The sequence below is a fragment of the Leucoraja erinacea genome, chromosome 9 (assembly GCF_028641065.1).
Source record: "Leucoraja erinacea ecotype New England chromosome 9, Leri_hhj_1, whole genome shotgun sequence".
Taxonomy (NCBI): Eukaryota; Metazoa; Chordata; class Chondrichthyes; order Rajiformes; family Rajidae; genus Leucoraja; species Leucoraja erinaceus.
In genome coordinates, this window is record NC_073385.1 from 62,421,191 (window position 1) to 62,447,674 (window position 26,484).

General features: G+C 44.5%; 1 protein-coding gene across 1 annotated transcript in view; it reads right to left on the reverse strand.

Moving 5' to 3' along the window:
* Positions 1–26,484, reverse strand: part of mapkbp1 (mitogen-activated protein kinase binding protein 1) — a 218,912-nt gene that overhangs the window by 97,230 nt on the left and 95,198 nt on the right. The window contains exons 3-4 of the mRNA XM_055640984.1: positions 20,959–21,021; positions 18,849–18,906 (exon numbers count right to left, since the gene is read on the reverse strand). Coding sequence (XP_055496959.1) covers positions 18,849–18,906; positions 20,959–21,021 — 121 coding nt within the window. The remainder of the gene's footprint in view (positions 1–18,848; positions 18,907–20,958; positions 21,022–26,484) is intronic.

Genomic DNA, 26,484 nt, shown 5'->3' on the forward strand with positions numbered 1-26,484 from the left:
GAACATGTTTCCTGCATCTAGTTTGTCCAATCCCTTAATAATTTTATATGTTGCTATACCATCCCCTCATCCTTCCAAATTCCAGTGAATACAAGCCCAGTCGCTCCATTCTTTCATCATGTGACAGTCCCGCCATCCCAGGAATTAACCTCGTGAACCTATGCTGAACTCCCTCAATAGCAAGAATGTCCTTCCTCAAATCAGGAGACCAAAACAGCACACAATACTCCAGGTGTGGTCTCACCAGGGCCCTGTACAACTGTAGAAGGACCTCTTCGCTCCTATACTCAACTCCTCTCGTTATGAAGGCCAACATGCCATTCGCTTTCTTCACTGCCTGCTGTACCTGCCATGATTGAATGACGGACTAGACGATGGGCCGAATGGCCTAATTTTACTCCTATCACTTATGATCATGATACTCCAGCATTTGGAATGCTTTTGATCAAATGCTATATTGTAGGGGATGGGGGAAGGGAAGGGATGGTCAATCTGAGCTCATCTCCAGAATTAACTCTTCAGTCCATTTTAGCTGTGATGAGGTCTGGAGCCGAGTGGCCAGGCAAAACCAAAGGATGAGCAGGATGTTGGTGAGTTAGTGCCCACTTGATAGTGTTGTCAATGACACCTTATAGCTATTCGCCGATGAGTCATAGAGTGATACAGTGTGGAAACAGCCCCTATGGCCCAACCTGCCCACACCGGCCAACATGTCCCAGCTACACTAGTCCCACCTGGCCGTGTTACATAAAAACATAGAAAATAGGTGCAGGAGGAGGCCATTCGGCCCATCGAGCCAGCACCGCCATTCATTGTGATCATGGCTGATCGTCCTCATTCAATAACCCGTGCCTGCTTTCTCCCCATATCCCTTGACTCCACTAGCCCCTAGAGCTCTATCTAACTCTCTCTTAAATCCATCCAGTGACTTGGCCTCCACTGCCCTCTGTACAATTGGCAGGGAATTCCACAAATTCATATCCAAACCATATGTTCATATTCCATGGTCCATATCCAAACCTGTCCTACCCATGGACCTGTCTAACCGTTTCTGAAATGTTGCGATAGTCCCAGCCTCAACTACCTCATCTGACAGCTTGTTCTGCCACCCTTTGAGTGCAAAAAATGATTGAGGATATGATTGGGTGCATTGAGCCACATTGAAGCAGGCCTGCTTTCTGCAGAAGGACCTATCTGTGCAATTTTCCACAGCTTTAGTGCTTGTCTTTAATAATACAGCTAGGGTTGAGTCTGGTCCTGTAGTCAACTCTTTAAGAGTTCTTGTCATTCACATGAAGTAAATCAAACTGCTTTAAGGCCCAGTCAGTACTGGGAGGGCTTGGTGTGTTTTCATGATATATTTATCCGCATTCAAAGCTTCAAGTGAGATTTCAGCAAGAATGATTACATGCATTTAAGATCTACTCAATAAATGGAGTTTTAAGTGCTCTGTCCCGTCAAACAGACAAATCAGCCACACCTTTCTTATTTGTGGATATGAACCCAGGCCAAGTCTTAAACATCCTATCACCCAGGAAACAGGAAAAGAAACCAAACCTAATACAAGCCGTTGGTAAGGAAACTGGGAATATTTTATAAACAGTGATTAGTCTCTCCCTGGTTTCATCACAGCATTCCATCCAATCAAAGATTGTATCTTTGCTTCCAGTTAACTGATTCCCTGACTAAAGCAGTCAGTGCAGATAGACTGGTTTGTTAAAAGGACACAGAAGATTTACAATACAATGCTGCAGTGGTTCACCGCAAAGATCTTAAGATCTTTGGTTCACGGGTACTCAAGCCTTTCAGTCAGAGGGGAAGAGTTCAAATCCCATTGCAGAGAATAGTTAGAGAGATAAGTAAGTAGCACGGAAACAGACTGTGCTATCAAACACTCATTTGCATGAATCCTACATTAAATTATACTTTTTCTTCTCCCCATATTCCCATCAAGTCCTCCAAGATTTTACCACTCAATTGTACAGTAGGGGCAATATTCTGGTATCAATTGACCCACAGGTCTTTGGGGTGTGGAGGAAATTAGAGCACCCTGAGAAAACCCATGTAATCACGAGGAGAAAGTGCAAACTCCACGCAGACAGCACTGAAGGTCAGAATTAACTGCTGAACCACTGCACCCCACACAAACCAACCTCTCTTCCATTGACTCCATTTACACCTCACGCTGCCTCGGCAAGGCCAGCAGCATAATCAAGGAGGAGTCGCACCCTGGCCACTCCCTCTTCTCACCTCTCCTAACGGGCAAAAGGTATAGAAGTGTGAAAACACACACCTCCAGATTCAGGGATAGTTTCTTCCCAGCTGTTATCAGACAACTGAATCATCCTATCACAACCAGAAAGCAGTGCTGAGCTACTATCTACCTCTTTGGTGACCCTCAGACTATCCATGATCGGTCTTTGCTGGCTTTACCTTACACTAAACGTTATTCCCTTATCTTGTATCTGTACACTGTAAATGGATCGATTGTAATCATGTATTGTCTTTCTGATGACTAGATAGCACGCAACGAGACCTGGGTGTTATGGTACACCAGTCATTGAAAGTAGGCATGCAGGTGCAGCAGGCAGTGAAGAAAGCAAATGGTAAGTTAGCTTTCAAAGCAAAAGGATTTGAGTATAGGAGCAGGGAGGTTCTACTGCAGTTGTACAGGGTCTTGGTGAGACCACACCTGGAGTATTGTGTACAGTTTTGGTCTCCAAATCTGAGGAAAGACATTATTGCCATAGAGGGAGTATAGAGAAGGTTCACCAGACTGATTCCTGGGATGGCAGGACTTTCATATGAAGAAAGACTGGATAGACTCGGCTTGTACTCGCTAGAATTTAGAAGATTGAGGGGGGATATTATAGAAACTTACAAAATTCTTAAGGGGTTGGACAGGCTAGATGCAGGAAGATTGTTCCCGATGTTGGGGAAGTCCAGAACAAGGGGTCACAGCTGAAGGATAAGGGGGAAATCTTTTAGGACCGAGATGAGAAAAACATTTTTCACACAGAGAGTGGTGAATCTCTGGAATTCTCTACCACAGAAGGTAGTTGAGGCCAGTTCATTGACTATATTAGTTAGATGTGGCCCTTGTGGCTAAAGGGATCAGGGGGTATGGAGAGAAGGCAGGTACAGGATACTGAGTTGGATGATCAGCCATGATCATATTGAATGGCGGTGCAGGCTCGAAGGGCCGAATGGCCTACTCCTGCACCTATTGTCTATGTTTCTATGTTTCTATGTTTTCACTGTACCTCGGCACACGTGACAATAAACTAAACTGAAACTGGCTGAGGCCCTGCCCATCCTCTTAGGCGAATGTCAATTATGCCTTAGCAATGGTTCAGAGCACAGCGCTGGTCTCTATCCCTGCCAACAGATCGATGTTTATCCATTGAGTCAAAGCACTTCTTGTGGTTCCTTGCTGAAACATTTTCTGCAGCACCACAGTAGCAACCTGGAGATACTGTATGTACTGTGTTACTGAAGTGTGAATCATTGGCATCTGTAGTGCCACCTACGCACGATGATTTGCCATGAGAAGTTTTCACAGATTAGATGGCAGCGGTGAGGGGATTGTAACAACAGCAGATATTTCCAAGACACGTGAGAAAAGATTAGAGGAGGATATGTCGTGAGGTCTTTTGATGCAGAGAGTTGTTACATCAGGAATGGGTTTTTTTCTGACAAATTTTTTCCATTTATTTGTTTGTTCTTTCAGAAGAAGGACATCACTGGCCAGGCTGTCATTTATTGCCAACCACTACCGACCATTGAACATGTAGTGATGAGCCGCCCCCTTGAACAGCAGTAGATATGCTGGTCAAGGAGATTCCACAGTGCTGTAGGAGAGCAGATCTCAAGCCCTGAAGGACATACAGTATATCCAAAGATAGACACAAAATGCTGGAGTAACTCAGCGGGACAGGCAGCATCTCTGGAGAAAAGGAAAAGGTGACGTTTTGGGTCGAGACCCTTCTTCTGACTGTATAAGGCCCGAAACGTCACCCATTCTTTCTCTCCAGAGATGCTGCCTGTCCCGCTGAGTTACTCTAGCTTTTTGTGTCTATCTTCGGTTGAAACCAGCATCTGCAGTTCCTTCCTACACATGTTGAGGATAGAAGTTGAGAGGTCATGCTGTAGTTGTATAAGACGTTGGGGAGGCCGCATTTAGAGTATTGTGTTCAGTTCTGGGCACCATGTTATAGGAAAGATATTGTCGAGCTGGGAAGGGTACAGAGAAGATTTATGAGGATATTGCCAGGACTAGAGGGTCTGAGCTATAGGGAGAGGTTGAGCAGGCTGGGACTCTATTCCTTGCCCAGAGTTGGGAAATTGAGGAGAAGCAGAAAATTAAGGTGAAGGGGAAAAGATTTACTAGGAATCTGAGGGGTAACCTTTTCACACAAAGCATGGTGGGTGCATGGAATGAGCTTCCAGACGAGGTAGTTAAGGTGGGACTATCCCAACATTTAATAAACAATTAGACAGGTACATGGATAGGACAGGTTTGGAGGGATATGGGCCTAATGCAGGCAGGTGGGACTAGTGTAGCTGGGACATGTTGGCTGGTGTGGGCAAGTTGGGCAGAAGGGCCTGTTTCCACACTGTATCACACTATGACTTTGGTAAAATGAGGGTGTAACGTCTCCACACCTGCTGGGGGGGGAGCGGTGAGGGGAAGTGAATCTGGCAAAGACAATGAGCATTGGTGCGAGAGGGCGTGATGGTGGGAAGTGGAGTATAATGGTGAGATTATTCTGTAGAAGGAATCAAAGAAGGGATTAGATGTAAGCAGGGAGATCTGAATCTGCTGGTTCATGAGAAACAGAAATACCACTTGCCGCACAGCAAACAATCAGGAAGGAAATGTTATGCTGGCATCGATTGCGAGGTGAATGGAATAGAAAAGTAATGGAATTGAAAAGTTGCTGAGTTAACACCTCATGTAGAAAAATGTCAGTAGCTTTAGTCTCTGAACCAAAAGACCGTTGCCACATTGAATTCCTTAGGTTGACATGCAAAATTAAGGCTCTCACATGAAGGGAGATTGAATAAAACTGGCCTTGGGTCACTGGAGTTGAGAGACTGAAGAAGCTCTCACTGAAGCAGCCATCTCCCCATTGAAGAGCCAATTAGCATGAGGACTGAGCAACCAGTCTAACAGGATGAGGTGCAAGGAAGCTTGGTTTTGTTTAGTTTTAGAGATACAGCGCAGAAACAGGCCCTTCGGCCCACCGGGTCCACACCGACCAGCGATCCCCGCACACTAACACCATCTTACACACATTAGGGACAATTTACACTTATACCATGTCAATTAACCCGCAAACCTGTATGGGAGTGTGGGAAGAAACTGAAGATCTCGGAGAAACCCCACGCAGGTCACAGGGAGAACGTACAAACTCCGTACAGACAGCGCCCGTAGTTGGGATCATTGGTGGAAACCCCGGGGGGGCAGGGGTGACATGTCCCCTCCATGTTTTCAGAGGTGGGGGACGGTCCCCCTCACGTTACAAACTTTAAATCTGTGGTACAGATCTGCAGTAATTGACACATTCTAATGGTAACGGCCCCGTAGTAGAAACATCCACGTCGCGGGGTTGGAAACTGGAAGAATCCCAAGCTAATTAGTCGTGAAGCTTCTGATGCCTCGTGTGTGTGTGTGTGTGTGAGTGTGAGTGTGCAAATGCGCGCACGGCCACCAAAAAATTGTGTCCCCCTGACCCTCGGTCCCATCTTTTGAAAGTGGTTTCCGTCTCTGTTTGGGATGGAACCCGGGTCTCTGGAGCTGCAAGAGCAATAAGGCAGCATCACTACCGCTGCACCACTGCTTGGTGCTGAGGGAGCTGAACCCATGCTCACTCTCTCTCACATTGCGTCAGGGTGAGCTGTCCTGGGTAAAATGCCTGTCCTGCCCTTATAATCATATGGAATTGCAGCACAGAAGCAAGCCCATCAAGCCCGCGCCAGCCATCAACCACGCATTACTCCAATCTTACATGAATCCCACTTTTTATTCTCCACGCTTTCTCATCCACACGCAAACGCCACACAGACAGCACCTGGGGTCAGGACTCAATCTTGGGGAAAGTTTAAAGAGTGAAACTTTAAAGGATATGTATTAAGGGCCTGTCCCACTTAGACAATTTTTCAGCGGACTGCCGGCGACTGTCAAGTTGCTGGCAGCCGCCTGAAAAACCGGGAACTGGAACGGCGACTGTCAGAGTGGAACACACACACACACACACATCGCAAAAGCGGGGGCCAGGGCAAGCGGGGGGAACGCTGTCTGGAATTCAAACGGTGCAAAGCCAAAGCGATACAGACACACACCGCAACGAACAGGAAGGTTGGCGCTGTAATTAAAACGCTAGCACAGTGTATGGTAAGTCCTTTAAAAGGGGGGGGGGGGGTGAGAGGGGGTGGAGAAGGGGGGGGGGGAAGGGGGGGTAGAGGAGGTAGAGAGAAGGGGATACGAGTGAGTTTTAAGACAACTTTTAAGAAGCCAGACAACTTTTAAGAAGCCAGACAACATTTAAGAAGCCAGAGATACACAGCTGTGAAGTTTGGCGGTTACCGGTTGGTTATCTTTGGTTCTGAAAACTACTGCTTACGTTTTTTTTCCCCCATGGGCCAATGAAAATGATCAGTCAGCAAAGGTGATTCACTAAAACTATCTACGGCAACCTCGACTGCCTACAACTACATGGCGACCCCATTACAACTGTACCTATGACTACAGGATTATCGATTTTCTCCATGGCAGAAACATTTTCAACATGACCATACTGAGGCTGCGACTAGTTCCAAGAATTAAGGAACTCCTCGCGACCATGAAGGGCACTCACCAGAGACCACCAGCGAACATGTGGCGACCATATGGCTAGTGCACAGTCTCCTGCACTCACCTAAAAAGTCGCCTAAGTGGGACAGGCCCATTATGGATCATGTGCAAGTCTGAGGAGATTAGTTTAACTTGGCATCATGTTCGGCACAGATATAGTGGGCCGAACAGCCTGTTCCTATGCTGTACATTCTATGTTCCTGGTGCTGTTAGGCAGTGGCTCTAGAAGCTGTGGAATTGTGCCACCCACTGTGTTTTCTCAATTGTCAAGGAAGTAAATTTATTCAAACATAACGGCTGAAACAGAACAGGTATTTCTGTATTTTATTGTGGAGAATGACACAGGAATGAGATCTAACAAGTCGTTTCACGGCTGCTGATTGAGTGCGGCGCTCCTGCCACTCACCTCCCCCTCCCCCTCGCCCTCACCACCTCTCTGCCAGCCCACCTGCCTCATGTTCTCGCCATCCTGAAAACACTGTGAATCCCCCGAGATTTTAGCAATTGCATTTTGCTCAGGTCAAGAGTGTCTTATTGTCGGTGGTACTGGATGCAAAATCCACCCTCCGACACCGGGATACAGTGGGCCATGTCCAACAAGGTCAAGGGGGCTTTGGCCTGGGAGTAATGAAACCGACCTGGCAAAAGGCTATTCCAGCTGAACGTCGGCACCTGGTGGTGGAGGAGGTGTGCCACCAGGAAGAAGCAGCCAGGTGTGCCAAAGCAATATCCCAAGCCAAACAAGGCCGCTGGATGACGTGGGATGGCGTTGAGAGGAGGAAGATCACATGGAGAGAGCTGTGGAGCAAGGAGTCAAATATGTTGAGCTTCATTGTCAGAGCCACATATGACGTCCTTCCCTCTCCCACAAACCTAAATCTTTAGCTGGGAGAGGATCCAGCCTGTGCAGTTCCAGCAAACCTCAAGCACATCCTGGTCGGTTGTAAGACCAGCCTAACACAAGGCAGATACACCTGGCGACACAACCAGGTGCTGAGGTGTTTGGCCGCTGAACTCGAGTGCAAGAGAGTTACCACCAACACCATGCCTATCAGTGCCCAGATAACATTCCCGCAAATACCATCTTTCATCCGGGGAGGAGGGAAACGGAGGACTAACCCCTCGCCTCTCAACTCATGCTGACTGAACGCAGGGACTGAGAAATGCGTGTTGACCTAGGCCAGAGGCTTTCGTTCCCAGTTGAAATCGCAGCTACCGACCTGCGACCTCGTTCTCTGGTCCAACTCCTGTCGGCATGTTTTCATCATTGAGCTGACGGTCCCCATGGGAGGAGGCTGTGGACGAGGCTTATGAAAGAAAAAGGCTTTGATATTCAATCTTGCAACCTAGGCAGAGGAGAGAGGTTGGAGTGTAAGGGTGTGTCCAGTGGAGGTGGGGTGCAGGGGCTTTGTAGCCTGTTCCACCGCAAGGCTCCTGACGGAAGTAGGAGTCAGAGGGCAGGCACAAAGGTGGGCATTAAAAGAACTTGCCAATTCCGCCGAATGGAGCAGTCACTGGCTGTGGCTGAAGAGGAAAGATGCCGTCTGGGCTGCCACGTGACCATCTAGAGGCTAACAATAAGACACACACACATCCAGGTTTGATCACCCTGCGGTGGGCCTGCCTCGACTGAGGATGTCTTGTGATAAAAGGCCGAAACACCCAGTGATGTTGAGGTACACAACTGAAGATTTGTCTGATTGGTAGAAAAATCACCTAGTGGTCATACCCATGAATGTCAATTGTAGTGAAATCTTAAGGATTGTAACATCCCGTCCTACTAATCAATCATATGTCCCAGACAAAACAATTAAATTCTTACTTGCTGCTGCACAACAGAATATGTAAACATAGTACACTGCAAACAATGTAATAAACGGGAGAAAAAGTTCCATGTGTATGTTTTCATGTCATATTCACATATACATATATCATGCACACATATATACACACACACATATATATATATATATATATATATATGTATATATATATGTGTGCGTGTGAGACATAATATATATATATTATATATTTGTGAGGTATAATACATATGTATGTGTATGTATATATGTATGTGTATGCATATATGTATGTGTATGTATATATGTATGTGTATGCCATATATGTATGGTATGCCATCCGGGGGGGGGGCATGTTTTGAGAGGTGGGGGACATCCCCCCCAAGTTTTTGTAATCCGGATTTTAAAATCCGGTGAAATCTCCGCTTTCCGCGAGACAGTGGGGGTGGGACTGATGATCGAGGGCGCCGATTGGACAAGAGAGACGTCGGTCAGCAGGCAATGGGGGCGGGACATGATTCAGCACGATGATTGGAGGAGGGAGGAGTTGGGGGGGGGGGGGGTGGGACTGAGGATAGAGCGCGGTGATTGGAGGAGGGAGACGTGGCACAGACCTGCGCCTCATCCGCAGCCAGGATCGATCCCAGCTCTCCGGCGCTGTCCTGTCTCCTCCCGAGTACTCCCCCCCCCCGCGGGTGGCCAGAGAGGTCGGCAACAAAGATCCTCCGCTATAGGATCTTTGGTCGGGAATCAGACGGGCCAGCGTAGAGAAACAGTGCTAAACCCAGCTCAACTCTGCTTGTCCCGCCAGGTGAGCCTGGACTTGCGGGAAATATGGCCAGCGCGGAGAAGTATCGCTGGTATTCCGTCAGTCCAGACAGGGCTGTAGTTAACCCGGTGAGACAGGCAGAGTTGAGCTGCGTTTAGCGCTGGATTGAACTTCCGAAGTGTGTGTGTGGCCGTCAAAACAATGTGTCCCCCGGTCCCCTCCATGTTTTGACAGCGAGTTCCGCTCTTGATGCCATCTACATATATATATATAAATATGCCATATACACATACATATGTGAGGCATATAATATATATAATATACTAGAGTAAGTGGGACCCGTTGGGTCCCAGCATCACACGGGAGGGCTGGTCCCCCAACGCAATATTCTCCACAAATTCAAATATCTATGGCCAGTGGGGGGGGGGTGTTCTGGAATGCTAGTATGGGTGTTGTGGGCTGGACTGGTTTCCAGAGGGCTAGTATTGAAATGTGGGCCAAATGGATTCTTGGGCTGGCGGCTCAGTCACTCAAGCCTGTTATGCTGGCAGCTCACTCACTCACGGCTGGTGGGCTGGCAGTTAACTCATGGCTATTCCTTGAAATTCCATTTTGAGCAGGGCGCAAGGCCACCAAATTCAAGTGCAGTTTCATACCATTTCAAGCATGGTACACGGCCACTAAAGAATGCGAGTCGTGACCTCTCCCTCCTCCATCTTGCAGAGACTGAGCCACGCCCACACTTCTGGGTTTTATAGTCCCTCCCCCCTCCCATCAGAAGGGGCATGGCCTTCAGTTATTAGTGTTTAAAAAAGTGTTGTGAGAATCTGAACACTTTTTTAAACACTAATAACTCTTTTATTTTTCATGGATGGGAAAAATCCTCAGCAACTGATGAGCGGAGGGGGACTGAGTAAGATGGACAAAAATCACAGTCATACGTGGTAGCGTTTTTTCTAAAATCAATATAATGCGCAAGAGGGGAAGTGGTCAAGATTGGACTTTTAATTATATAAAGGCAAGGCAACTTTAATTAAGCAAGGCAACTTTAATTAGGCAAGACAACTTTAATTAGGCAACACTGCTTTAGCATTTCCAAACCATTGGCAACACAGCTTTAGCATTTCCAAACTATATTTTCAAACCACATTAAGGGCACTGACAGGTCAGTAAAACCACTCACAGTTTAGTAGATATGTGTTCAGTGTTATTTACAGCTCAGTCTGAGAGACGTGACCCGCTCGCTCCCCCATCTTGCAGAGACTGAATGAGGCACTCAACACTTCCGGGTTTTATAGTCCCTCCGGAAGGGGCGTGGCCTTCAGGAGAGAGAATCTCAACATTCTTTAAACACTAATAACTCTTTTATTTTTCATCAATGAGAAAAATCCTCTTGTCCTGCGCAGCGGAGGGGGACTCTGAGTAAGATGACCAAAAATCACAGCCGTAAGTGGCAGCGTTTTTTCTAAAATCAATATACAGAACAACAGGAAGTGTCAAGATCAGATTTTTAGTAATATAATTTGTACAGAACTATTTCTTTACAGCCTCTCACAATTGCGGGACACTATAAAGATCTGAACAGACATTGAAGTACTTCTGAAATGTAGTTCTGATGTCAGAAAGCGTCACATGCATTTTGTGGATGTTAGCACCAAACTATAAGCACAAGCATCTCAATGGGTCATCCTGTCCCTTATGTATTACTTGCAGTAGTTGAGTATAAGCTACTGTACAATGGTTGAGGCTCCTGTAGAGATGGGTATTGAAAAGCTAGTTTTGTGTCCAAAAGGAGTAAGGCACAGATCAATTGGCTTTTCGTGGATTAACAGCAATTGTTTTAATAAGCAAGTTCGGTATTACAAGTGCACATGCCCAGGTCGTGGGTCATTCAGGATAAACATTCTCGCCAGCTAAGCTACTATGTCTGTACAGACCTGCGTATTCATTTAATTGAGATTTATAAATAAATGTATGTCAAATGTGTCAGCAGTAGGCCACAGCGCACTACAGGCTGCACAAATCCACAGTTGTATCTATTTAAATTATTGGCTCAATACAGCACCAACCTTGAAAACGCAAGAATGCCTGGAACGAAGCTGTCAATTATCAAATCCCTGGAAGTAGCCTGAGTCACAGCCATTCAAACTCAATATTAATTTACACAAATTACAAGTTGTGTGTGGTCAACCAATTTGAGATCCTATCTAAACAACCTTCCTGGATTGAAGGAAACAAGGAGAATGTGCTATGTGGGGGGTAGGTTGGAAAGTTCAGATTGGATTCGAACAGGCTGGTTAAACTTTTGAGGTGGGTTGGCTTAAATAAAGATGCTGTCGCTTTAACCTCTGGGGTTGGTTCCAGTCTGTCAGGGCACAGAGTTGGGAGCCGGGTCTGGGTGACCGGGCAGTGATAATTATGAGAATTTGCAGCCATTTGAACCGCAGCCATACTAGAGGCTTCACTCAGGAGTAGGTTGCAGCTCCCCAGCTGATGGGACCTGTTCTCGCTCTCTTTGAAGGATGCGCCGCCCGCCCCAGCGAGTGGGCAAACGCGGAGCCAACCCATAATATGAGTGGGAGCGTTTTCTCAGTCACACTTTGTCGCCAGTTGGAGTGGGGGATCTGGGAGAAAGAGAGCTGGCAATGCCACACAGATGGAACAGTTTAATAGCTAACCATTAAAATCTGTCCTTCGGCCACTCGGCAACCTGGGCTGATTTGATCTGACAGCCCTTTCGCTAGCTCGCTGCATGCCCGATCCTAACGCAGAACCTCCACAAAACCTTTGGGCTTTGGGTAACACCAGCACAAAGAGCATCTGCTAACAAGGGCTGGCGAACTGTGCTGGCCAACGTGCACTGGGCGAGATGGCTGGGGGCAAAGCATTTTGCAGTTAAATGTCTTATATCGGATTGGCGGCTCCTTCACAGAGCCAACCCTGTACTCCATTTTCCTCGGAGATGAATCTTTGCCTTAACGGTACATTCACACTGCCGTAGGTAAAGCATCAGCCCACATCACACTGATACAGCCTCAGATTAAATATGTTTTTACACATAAATTCTGAATAAAGATAAGAAAATGTTTCAAGCACAAGTAATATTTTCTTATTCCAGTAGCAAACACATTAAGGATTAAATTAAAATAATCAATTCTTTAACTTTTTGAGTATCTCATAATTGCAGATGAATGAGCTGATCTAGAACTGTGTAAGAAGTGTGTGAACAGCAGAACAAGAAAGGAAGCTGTTGAGTTGACAGAATTCTAGATTAATTCCTTGGTAGACTAGTTAACAATTTATACACAGTTTATACAGCGCTGCATTCCCATTTTTTAACTCCCGAATGACCTTTGACAAATCCCATGATTCCTTGCGTTTATCGAGATACCGATCTCACTTATTTGGATCACATCATAGTTTGAGAATCATGAATATTTAGTAGCCCTTTGCATGCATGCCGGAGAAAAGTGAACACCAGTCCCACTGCCCAGCCTTTGTTCTCTAGTTCTGTAGGTTGTAACTCAACTGCTCCGAGTATTTCTGCCTCCTTCACCATTTTAGGCAGAGAATCCCAAATTTTCACAACTCCTTGCATGAAATAATAACAGGTCTACTCCACCATTCAAACATGGCTGATCTGTCTCTCCCTCCTAACCCCATTCTCCTGCCTTCTCCCCATAACCTCTGACATCTGTCTCGCCAAGATACATTGGTGAGTTTATTAGCCGCTGTAAATTGTCCCTAAACATAAATAGGTGGCTAAAAAAACTCAGAGGGGAGTTAGTGAGCATATGAGAGAGTAAGTTGTAGGGGTTTGGGAAAGAAAGGAGAGGGGAACAATGGGACTGATGAGGTTTTTTTAATGGGGCCAGCATAGGCTCAGTTGTCTCCTTCTGTCGGGCGGTAAATCCCCTTGTCCACCCTGTCTAGACCTTTCATAATCAGGTACATCTGTATTAAATTTCCTCAGTCTCCTTTTCTCCAAACAATCTCATCCTCGACAGCCCAGTCCACATAGCTATCATTCTCCAGCTGTCACAGAGGAGCCATGAGTGCTCAATGCCTTCAAGCAGAATAATGGTGTCCTGTTAACTGTGAGCATCCCTGAAGAATGAAGATGCTTCAAAAAACTGCACAATTTCACGTACTGCAGTTTGCTGGAAAGTTTCCTCTCCCCTTGAAACCCTGGCAGCCAGGGACCAACAAATTGTGCAGATGTGAGCTGGAAAGTCTATTGGGGTGCTCAGCTTATCCCTGCAGCCAGTCGGACAAGTGCTAGATGATCTGAAATAACCCTGTCATCAGCCCTTGAACTCTTGTAATGCTGAAGCTCTCTATAAGGCGCAGGTCAGGTCACATTTGGAGTACAGTGAGCAAATTTGGGCCCCATATCTGAGGAAGGATGGGCTGGCTCTGGAGAGGTTCCAGAGGAGGTTTACAAGAATTATTCCAGGAATGAGTGGGTTAGCATATGATGAGAACATGGCGGCACTGGGTCTGTACTCGTTGGGGTTTAGAAGGTTGAGGGGGGACCTCATTGAAACTTACAGAATAATGAAAGGCATAGATAGAGTGGACGTGTAAAGGATGTTTCCACTGGTGGGAGAGTGTAGGATCAGAGGTTATTGCCTCAGAATTAAAGGATGCTCTTTTGGAAAGGAGATGAGGAGGAACTTTTTTAGTCAGAGGTTAGTTAATGTGTGGAGTTCCTTGCCACAGAAGGCTGTGGAGGCCAAGTCAGTGGTTATTTTTAAGGCAGAGGTCGACAAATTCTTGATTAGAATGGGTGTCAAGGGTTATGGTGAGAAGGCAGGAAAATGGGATTAGGAAGCAGAGACCAGCCATGATTGAATGGCGAAGTAGACTCGATGGGCCGAATGGCCTAATTCTACTCCTATAACTTGTGAACTTAACGTAGAGTGGCAAATGTAGTGTTAATGGTAGCTGCCGCATTTCTCAGTAACAAAGATAAAAATGGTTCAAACGTCCCGCCCTTGATCGAGTTTGTTTAAGTTATCTAGTTTCCTGCAATCAAACACTAGTTATTCTCCAAGTCTAGGTTCATCTGATGCCAGGGCCTGTAAAACCATTCCACGGCCAGGCCCATTGGAAAGACTGCTGATGAGAAGGAAGTGCTGGGGGTGCAGACACAAAAAGGGCGTGATCTCGATAATCATCTGAGGTGCAATGAAAGAGGTCAGAGGAGAAGGGAAGAGAAGGCACTAACGATAATCGATTTTGTTCTACGCAGACGTTGATTTCACGCAAAGTTGGCAGTGTTTTGGTGTTGGGAGGGTTCTATGCTGAGCCTTTTTACGCTGTTACAATTAGTGCTGTCCTCACAGTAATCTAACTGGTTGGCAGCTATTGGGAAGATTTTAGGTGAGTGCTGGTGGACATGGAGTGAATAGGGACGAGTCTAGAGTATAGAAGAGAGATCGACTGACTGACCAAACGGTGCCAACACAATAACCTGGCCCTCAACACCAGCAAAGCCAAAGAACTAATTGTAGACTTTAGAAGGGGTAGGATAGGGACCCACAGTCCCGTTTATATCAACGGGTCGATGGTGGAAAGGGTCAAGAGCGTCAATTTCCTGGGCGTGCACATCTCTGAAGATCTCTCCTGGTCCGAGAACACTGATGCAATTATAAAGAAAGCACATCAGCGCCTCTACTTCCTGAGAAGATTACGGAGAGTCGGTAGGTCAAGGAGGACTCTCTCTAACTTCTACGGGTGCACAGTAGAGAGCATGCTGACCAGTTGCATTGTAGCTTGGTTTGGCAACTTGAGCGCCCAGGAGTGGAAAAGACTACAAAAAGTAGTAAACACTGCCCAGTCCATTATCGGCTTTGACCTCCCTACCATCAAGGGGATCTATCGCAGTCGCTGCCTCAAAAAGGCTGGCAGTATCATCAAGGACCCACACCATCCTGGCCACACACTCATCTCCCCGCTACCTTCAGGTAGAAGGTACAGGAACCTGAAGACTGCAACATCCATGTTCAGGAATAGCTACTTCCCCACAGCCATCAGGCTATTAAACTCAACTCAAACAAAACTCTGAACATTAATAGCCCATTATCTGTTTATTTTCATTTTATCTGTTTATTTATTTGTGTGTGTATATATTTATATAATGGTATATGGACACACTGATCTGTTCTGTATTCATGCCTACTATATTCTGTTGTGCTGAAGCAAAGCAAGAATTTCATTGTCCTTTCAGGGACATATGACAAGAAATTCTCTTGAATCTTGAATCTTGATTAGGTGACTCAGCAAGGCAGAACAACTTTAAATGCTGCAATTCCACCCATTAAATATGTTTAACTGGATTAGTACTGGCCTGCAGCCAACATAAAGAGTGTAATGGAGCCTGCCGCTAACTTCCAGTTCCATATATGCTCCTTCCAATGGTCTGATTTATCAACAGTGGCAGGAATCCCACAATTGTATTTGATTGCTCTCTGCACAGTGTAAAACACTGGATCAGTGACAAGAGCCTCTTGCCGTCCCCATTTAACCTGAGCAGCTTGTTCATGGAGGCACTGCACAGTGTGTGAGTACAATTGAACTTCACCACCCCTGACTCTCTGAGGTCAGATAGGCCACTGATATAGCAGCCACAAGGTGGTCGGGCTTCGAATACTTTACCTGCACTGAGTAACTGGGGCTACTCTCCCATCAGGCAAAAGGTATAGAAGTGTGAAAACACACACCTCCAGATTCAGGGACAGTTTCTTCCCAGCTGTTATCAGGCAACTAAATCAGCCTACCACAACCAGAGAGCAGTCCTGAACTACTATCTACCTCTTTGGTGACCCTCAGACTATCTTAATTGGACTTTGCTGGCTTTACCTTGCACTAAACATTATTCACTTATCATGTATCTATACACTGTAAATGGATCAAGTATAATCATGTATTGTATTTTTGCTGACTGGATAGCACGCAACAAAAGCTTTGCACTGTACCTCGGTATACGTGTCAATAAACTAAACTGAACCAAACTGAAACAACAATGACAGGCCGCGTGCCACCGCTCTTTATCACAGGTGTGACTCCAGGTACTGGATATAGTTCCCAATGTTGGAGTGGGAACTACATAGACTCATGTATAATGTAACCTGAAGTAGACTATTTGTACACTGAGGCCCACACATCAATTGCTCGCTTAACCTCCACTCATTCTCTATCAGCTTAATCTATTCCTTTCTTCCTCGAGTGTTCACCAGACTTACATGCTCCTACGCCATTCACATCAGCCACTTCTTACCATTCCCTGAAGCAGTTTCTCAAGAATACAGAATTAGATTTATTGCTTAATAACCTACAGCTGCGTCTCTCAGTACCAGTCTGAACCGCACATAGATGTGTCGTCTTCTCTACAAAAACCCTATTAAACCCTTCAATAAATGTGACATTCTCAAGACATATAGGTCACCCTCAGCTTCAGACTTCAGTCAAAGGAATTTACAAGGTTTTAGAGAAAGGGCAGAGAAGTGGGAGGGATAAACTGGACTGCTCTAACATGGGGCAGGCAGGGACTTGATCAGCCAAATGGCTTTATTCTGTGCTGTAACCAATGTGTGAAGTGGGTTGTGCTATTAAACACACACACACACACACTTACACACACACACACACACACACACACACACACACACACACACACACACACACATATATATAAATATAGATACACAGATACACACATATACATACACACACACATTTAAAAATATAGACACACGTATATACACACCCACACGCGCATACAGTTGCACACACAAGCACATATACTCATACTTTCAGATGGATATACACTCACGCACACACATTCACACATGCATGCACTCAGTTACTAGAGGTGAGCATTAGACAAACATACTTTCAAGTAGGCAGCTTAGAGAAACAGGGCTCTGAGCTGTCTCTAAGTACCATTCCCTGTGAAGTTAAATTTCATCTGATAACCTGGAATTAATCTGAGTCATTATAAGACTTCTTTGATATTTCCAGCTCTATGAGTGTTTATTTATCTCACTAAATATATCAGGGACCTGGGTTAAATGTAAAACCTGACCGATTCAGTTAAACATTATTATGTAGTTCAAATTTAACAGTAGTTACAATATCGACGAAAAGGTTACAAAGATAGGAATGTTGGACCATTCCCATCTATGCTACCTTATAAGTATTTGCTTCACAAATTCAGAGCAATCATCATTTAAAAGATTTAAAAGAATCTTTAAACATTTTCAAAATGACACATAAATATCAAAATTATCGAAATATAGCAACATTGGAGCAAGAAGGGGATGATGGGGAAAGGTGGAAATGGCCTACAATCAGGCGGTACAATTTGCCAAATCCCTCACAGGAGAGTAAGGCACGTAGATCAATGCCATTGTTTGTGACCTCTGGCTGTCCTAACCACCAATTAAATACTAGCTCGGTGTATTCCTTGTTTCCCTACGAGAAAGCTGTATCTTGTGGCACTGAGCTTGCACAAAGCACTATGACTATGACAATATGCTTTTTAGTGTAGGAAAGAACTGCAGATGCTGGTTTAAACCACAGATAGACAACAAAATGCTGGAGGAACTCAGCTGGTCAGGCAGCATCTCTCGAGGGAAGGAATGGGTGACGTTTCCGGTCAAGACCCTTCTTCAGACTGAGAGTCAAGGGAGAGGGAAACGAGAGTTATAGACGATGATGTAGAGAGATATAGACAAAATGAATGGAAAATATGCAAAACAGTAACGATGATAAAGGAAACAGGCCATTCTTAGCTGTTTGCTAGGTGAGAACTAAAAGCTGATGTGACTTGGGTAGAGGAGGGCTGAAGAGAGAGGAAATGCAGGGGTTACTCGAAATTAGAAAACACAATATGAATACCGCTTGGTTGTAAGCTGTCCAAGCGAAATAAGGAATGCTGTTCCTCCAATTTGCGTTTAGCCTCACTCTGACAATGGAGGAGGCCCAGGTGAGAGTGGTCAGCGTGGGAATGGGAAGGGTAATTAAAGTGTTTAGCAACCGGGAGATCAGGTAGGTCCTGGCGGTCCTACTTCACTCCTCACCACAGATGCTCCATGGCAGCCCCCAACACTTTATTTTCATGATTCCACCTGAGTTGTCCTGGGCTGTCTGTCCGGACTTGATGGTCAGGTTTGAAGCATCTCACCAAATACATATCAGCAGCCATGCATCCATCAGGACTGCAGCCACCATCTCTCTCCCTGCATCATGCCATTGCATGCTAAGTCTTAAATACAGCAACTGTGCCGTCCACTCTTTGTTTCTTTAGTTACGTTGAGCAAGGGTAAACAAATCTGTGTTCCATCCTGACGTCTGATTTTATCAGTGCGGAGTTTGCAAAGGGAAAAACCGGGTGCAAGGATTTAATGCAGGAACTCACCTCTCCCGTGACCAGATACTTTCCATCCGGAGAGAAAGCCACTGCTGTGATGGTTTTCCTGGAGAAAATAAAAACTGAAGTCAGATCATTTCTTTCCCACTGCATTAGAAGATAAAAGCATTTGCTGGTTCCAGACAGCCCAAGTGATTCCCCAATCTGATTCTGGGCTGACTTTTACATTCATTCTCTCTCGCTTTTTCCTTCATAACTTCCTCTGCCATTCTCCTCTTTAACCTTGGTGGCCAGCCACTGGAGCTGCTGAGGTGACATTCCTCACTGCCATTGGGGAGATGCTCAAGGAGATGAGCTAAAGAAATGGCACAATCGTTTTAGTCTCTGATCTCTGCAGCACAATGCTGCACAGTGGTGGAGTTGCTGCCTTACAGCACTTGCAGCGCCAGTGACCCGGGTTCGATCCTGACAATGGGTGCTGCCTGTGCGGAGTTTCTACGTTCTCCCCGTGGCCTGCGCGGGTTTTCTCCAAGATCTTCGGTTTCCTCCCACACTCCAAAGACGTACAGGTTTGTAGGTCGATTGGCTTGGGTTTGTATAATTGGTATACATGTAAATTGTCCCTAGTGTGTGCAGGCTTGTGTTAGGGTGCGGGGATCACTGGTCGGTGCGGACTCAGTCACTGAGATACTTAGAGATCTTTGAGATACTTAGCTGTATCTCTAAGCTAAACTAAACTAAACTCTGCTACCTATGATCATCATTGTCTCTGGTTATGGTAAATGCAGCACAGAGCACTCAGAAATTAACTTGCTACCACGCAGAAGGAGGAAGCCATTCAGTTTCTCTCATGCAGGCTTGTTCCCAGCAATGCAATTCTTCCCTTCTTATTTCCCTTATTTCCTGCAATCCATTCTTTCTCACATTTAGTTTAGTTTAGTTTTCTTCAGAGATACAGCATGGAAACAGGCCCTTCGGCCCTCCGAGTCTGCACCGACCAGCGATTTCCGCACATTAACATTATCCGACACACACACTAGGGTTAATTTACATTTATACCAAGCTAATTAACCTACAAACCTGGACGTCTTTGGAGTGTGGGAGGAAACCGAAGATCTCGGCGAAAACTCACGTGGTCAGGGGGAGAACGTACAAACTCCGTACAGACAGCACCCGCTGTAAGGCAAGCGCTGTAAGGCAGCAACTCTACCACTGCGCCACCGTGCCATCACATGCCCATTAGATTCTGTTGTCACTTATCTACAACATACAGCAGCCAATTAACTAACAGACCTGTGTGTCTTTGGGATGTGGGAGTAAACCAGAGCACAAGGAGGAAACCCATGAGGGATAAAGGAGAATATGCAGACTCCACACAGACACCATCAGAGGTCAGGATGAAACACATGGCACTGGAGCGGTGAGACACCAGCAACAGTTTGTCCCAGGGTATTTGATCAAAATACATCTATTGATGCTCCTGAACACATCATCAGTGATGTAACCTGGGGTCATTGGGTGTTTTGGGTCTTTCAACATCAGACACCCCCACTCAGGCCACCCAGCCGTGTGTCCATGACTTGTGTTCAGGTGACATTCGCTCCTCCCCATGGACCTTCTCTCCTGATTCTGAGCCATCTCGAGGCTTTCGCCACTGCCTCTGTGATGTTCTTGATGGCTCTTCTCCTCTCCACTCCGTTGATGCCCAGAGCACTCAAGGCTTTGTAGAGCGATTGCCCTGCTAAACCTCTGCAGCCAACCTCGATAGGCAGACACCTTGCCTTCCAGCCCTGCATGTGGCAGTCTATGACCAGCTCTTCGTACTTGGTCAACTTCCTCTTGTGGGCCTCCTCCAGACGGTCCTCCCACGGCACTGTCAGCTCTAACAAGACAATGTTTTTGGTCGCCTCTGAGACCAGGAGGATGTCTGGCCTCAGGCTGGTCGTGGCAATGTGCTGTGGGAACTTCAGCTATTTCACCAGGCCTACAGAAAGCTGCCAGTCCTGCACAGTCGCCAGGATTCCTGACTGATTCCTGGCTGCTGTGGTTCTTGGCAGCTGCACTCCGGCCTTCACGAAGGTGATCATCTGGGTGGTGTCCCATTGGGAGGAGTGCAATTGGATTCCTTCCATTAATATAAAAGTTTCCAATGTCTTACCTTGATCCATTCAGTATGTGATGCTGCTTGGCCTTCTTCGGATTAAAAAGCACAACCACGCACCTAGAGGGGGATAAAGTACAAATGTTTGTAAATTGAGATCAGGCAACTAGAGCCAACCGACATAGTTATTTTTTGGTGGCCAAGTTGGCCATGTTCATCATTGACAGTGAGCAGTTAAGGAATATGTTTGTGAGTTTCTCAATAATTCAGTAGTTATTGTGAGGCAAGTGCTGTTAAAAAAAAAGCATGGTCATTAATCAAATAAATAATGTAATAAAACAAAACCAAATTTTAGGCAGATTGTCTGTCACAAAATATGTCATTAATCTCTGTCAAGAAAAAAATTGCAGTCTTAATCTCTGCAAGGCTGTTTTGATGCAAGTTAATATGGGGTGTATTATGCATTGCACAGGGAATAATATTGTTTTAGATCTGGGCTCATTAACACACACACACAGAATAAGAATGAAATAAAATGTCTACTTCAATTAAAATATCCATTCTTTGTTTATTCCCCCCTCGTCTGAAAACACCAGTGAATAAGACATCTTCGGGACTTTGGCAGCACTGCATCAGTAGATATTCCAGACTATTAGATGTTACTCTATTAATGTTACTCTATTGAAAATTACAACCTCCAACTAAACTCCGAACTACGAACTGCCTGGATTGCACTCAATACTTCAGGCTTTGTTTTTATTTTTGCACTATGTTTTTTCAATTTATTAAACTTATTTTTGTTGTTTATTTTTAGTTTAGTTTCGTTTAGAGATAAAGTGAGGAAATAGGCCCTTCGGCCCACCGACTCCACACTGACCAGCGATCCCCGCACATTAACACTATCCTACACACACTAGGGACAATTTACATATTTTGTTGTTTACCAAGCCAATTAACCCACAAACCTTTACATCTTTGTAGTGTGGGAGGAAATCGAAGATCTCGGAGAAAACACACGAGGGTCATGGGGAGAACATACAAACTCCATATGGACAACACCTGGAGTCAGTATCAAATCCGGGTCTCTGGCACTGTAAAGCAGTAGCTCTACTGCTACTACTGCAAACCGCACGTCAAAAACCTTGGCATGATATTTGACTCCGCTTTGAAGTTTGCCAAATAAAAGCTAGCTTCTTCCAGCATCGCACGATAGCTAAAATCAAACCATTCCTCCAATCCGACGACCTGAAAAGATCATCCACGCATTTATCTCCTTCCGCCTTGACTACTGCAAATCCCTATACACTGGCATCAGCCAATCATCCCTGTCCTGCCTGCAATTAGCCCAAAACGCCGCAGCGAAATTACTGACGTGCACCTGTAAAAGGGACCACATACCCCGATTCTGGCCTCTCTCCACTGGCTCCCAGTGCGGTATAGAATCAAGTTCAAGCTCCTCCTATATGTATACAAAGCCCTTAATGTGCTTGCCCCCACCTACATCAAAAATCTGCTAACCCACCATTCTACCTCCAGGTCTCTCAGGTCGGCCGACTTGGGGCTACTGACTATCCCGCGGTCCAGGTATAAGCTCAGGGGCGACCGCGTTTTTGCGGTTGCAGCACCTAGACTGTGGAACAGCATCCCTCTTCTCATCAGAACTGCCCCCTCCTTGAATAGTATAATATATAAGAAGAACCCAATTATTCACAATACAATAAGAATTTGGAAACAAATAAAAGTATCCTTGAAATTAAATAATCTATCAGTACTAACCCCACTAGTGAACAATCCCGCATTCAAACCATCTCTCATCTACAAAACATATCAACAATGGGATAGACTGGGGATTAGGAAAGTAGGGGATATGTATGAATTGGGCAAACTGTTATCATTTTAACATTTAAAATTAAAATTTAAACTGAAGGATAATCAATATTTTAAATATATACAGATATGTGACTTTATAAAGAAATATATACATAGATTTCAAACTATATTTTTAGACCCTTTAGAAGAAGCAATGAATATTAAGGCTGATTCACAAAAACTAATATCATACTTTTATAATAATATATTAAATAGAGAATTACCCTCAACAGAAGCACTAAGAGAAGATTGGGAACATGAGCTAATGATAAAGATCTCGAAGGATAGATGGGAAAAGTATCTGATGAACACACATAATTGTTCTGTTAATGCAAGACATAATTTAATTCAATTCAAATTATTACATAGACTATATTATTCAAAAACGAGGTTGAATAAATTTTATCCAAACATCTCTCCCAGATGCGATAAATGTTTGTTTCAAAACGCTAATATAACACATTCATTTGTAGGATGTACAAAGTTGAATAAATTTTGGAGCAATATATTTGATATATTTACAAAGCTTTTTAAGTCCACAATAGAACCTAAAACGGAATGGATTATATTTGGAATAATAGTAGAAGATATCAATTTAAATAAAGACCAAAACATTTTAATTATGGATTAATAATTGGAAAGAAATTGATACTTAAGTTTTGGAAAAATACAACCATACCAACGGTTAAAATGTGGATTAGGAATATGATGGACACAGCACGCCTTGAAGAAATGAGACATCGACTAATAGATAAATATGACCAATTCTTAAGGAGTTGGTCTCCTTTCATCGACTTTTTGGAATCATGTGATGCAGCGGTACCGTAAAGATTGCTGATTTCAGTTCATGCCGCGGATAGATCTACATCTCCGAATAAAGATTTGAAAATTTCTCTTTTAAGGGGCCTTCTCTCCTATTTCTACTTTCTACTTTTTCTTTTTTTTTATATACACACTTCACGATTTTCTATTCTCTACCATCTATTTTTCCTCATTTTCCCCTTTCTATTGTTTTCTTTTTCTTGTCTTACTTCCCTTCTCAAAACATAAAAGTAGAGGTTGTACATAGAATGGATTACGGTATGACATAGTTGGCACCTAAATTTAGGTTCCACTGTACTGTTTTGTACTGTATTAACTTCTAATAAAATTGACAAAACATAAAAAAACCCAAAAAAACTGCCCCCTCCATTGACTCCTTTAAGTCTAGACTTAAAACCTACAAGCGTTTCTTGAGGTCTTCTGAGGGAGCACTGTATGTATGCATTTATGTATGTATTGTTAGATCTATGTACCATTTTATGTAGCACGTTAGTACCTGCACTGATGTAAAGCACTTTGGTCAACGAGAATAAAATTGACTTGACATGACTTGACTACGCCACGGTGCTGCCCTAGTATTTGGTAATATGATATTTACTGTCTGTTGTGCTGCTGCAAGTAAGAATGTCATTGTTTCATTTCAGGCTATATGACAATAAAACACTATCTCTCTTTGACTCTTAATAGCCATACACACTTTTATTTACCTTTTTACTGTAATAACCAGATAGTTCTGCTATTAGATGATAGCTGTGTTCCTAAGAAACCTTGTGCTGTAGCACAAAATCATACTATAAAGACAAAAAAATGAGGGAAAGGGATAAGGGACTAGATTCGAACATGCAATGTATAGTTCCAAAAATAAAGGTCTTTTCAGTTTACTAAATTTATTACAGGTTGTGTGTGACATTGGTCAATGGTTTTATGCACATTGCTTGTCAATGTCAATGACGCAGTTATCGTAGCAGCTATGTTCTTAGGAGACAATGGTGAATGATTACTGCAGGGTGGTTGAATACAAATAGATTTTTTTCTCTTGATTCTGTTTAAATCCAAGACAGCTTTTTTTTCTGCTGGTCAATATCTAAAGTAAATTTTAGCAGTTTTCTAGTTTCCGATCAAAAGCAGAATACAATCAATTTGGCCCACATAATACAAATATTGTTCATTAATTCACCATGCAACATTATATCCAATTTGTGTTACGGAAAGCTGCGTTATAGAGAACTACCTGTCGTAAGTTTTCTAGCAAACCTGATGAGTGTAAATGGAACGGAAACAGTACATGCAGTAGGTTTAAGGTGAAGGGGAAAAGATCTGAGGGGTAACTTTTTCACACAAAGGGTGGTGGGCGTGTGAAACAAGCTGCCAGAGGAGGTAGTTGAGGCAGGGACTATCCCAACATTTAATAAACTGTTAGACAGGTACATGCATAGGACAGGTTTGGAGGGATATGGACCAAGGTCAGGCAGGTGGGACTAGTGTAGCTGGAACATGTTGGCCAGTGTGGGCAAGTTGGGCCGAAGGGTCTGTTTCCACACTGTATCACTCTCTATGACGCTATAAGCTCTCTTGACCGTGGCTTTGGCTACACATTCCTGACCCCTGGTGTCCCACAACCAAATCCTGGCTCCAGCCACAAACTTGATCCACAGTCCAGGATGTCAGCCTTCACCCCGGCCCAGACACACTCATGTCCCCTGGCTCTGGACACACACTCCGCTTGCACTGCGGATCCCAGACTCGTATTCCAAACTACTGAGTGAGCCAGACGCTGAACCATCAAGATTTCCCAATAATCGGATGCAGGATTATGAGAGTTTTATGGTACCTTTAATTTTATTTGAATACTATTCGGGAATCGACAGGAAACAGTTTACTTCACTAAGCGACAATGAATGATCCATGCATATCGAATAATGTGCGAGTAGGGAGATTGAAGATTTTGACCAAAGATGAATCCATCGGCTATCCTGCATCATAATTTGTGCATTTCACTGGGACATCTTGAGATTGTCAAAGCTGTTCTGTAAACGTAAGCCTTCATACTGGTACAATACGGAGATGATTTTGGCAGTGGGAGTCCAGACAACGAGAGTGAAAGGGGCATTTGGTTAACTGAGACTATCTGTCTCAACCTCTCGAGACTTCACAAAATATCGCTTTACCAAGCAGCTGACCTGCAAGGAAATTACTGCAGCTCCTTTGGCGCATTTGTGGCTCCAGGGTTTTCTCCTAAATCAGCTCGGAACACAGATATAAATCTGTGGTTGAGTTTATCCTGGAATAGTGGGAACACCTTCCACTGAAATACATCTGTTTATTCAGTTACACTGAAATTAATTGAATCAAAAATATGAGGTGACCATCCTGTGGTCAATACTTGCACACATATTTCGCACTAATATCTTTGGATTCATGCTCCACTTCCCGGTCCCATCGGACTACAGTCTCTAATATCTGGAGTATTGTGTACAGTTTTGGTCTCCAAATCTGAGGAAGGACATTATTGCCCTCGAGGGAGTGCAGAGACGGTTCACCAGACTGATTCCTGGGATGTCAGGACTGTCTTATGAAGAAAGACTGGATAGACTTGGTTTATACTCTCTAGAATTTAGGAGATTGAGAGGGGATCTTATAGAAACTTACAAAATTCTTAAGGGGTTGGACAGGCTAGATGCAGGAAGATTGTTCCCGATGTTAGGGAAGTCCAGGACAAGGGGTCACAGCTTAAGGATAAGGGGGAAATCCTTTAAAACCGAGATGAGAAGAACTTTTTTCACACAGAGAGTGGTGAATCTCTGGAACTCTCTGCCACAGAGGGTAGTTGAGGCCAGTTCATTGGCTATCTTTAAGAGGGAGTTAGATGTGGCCCTTGTGGCTAAGGGGATC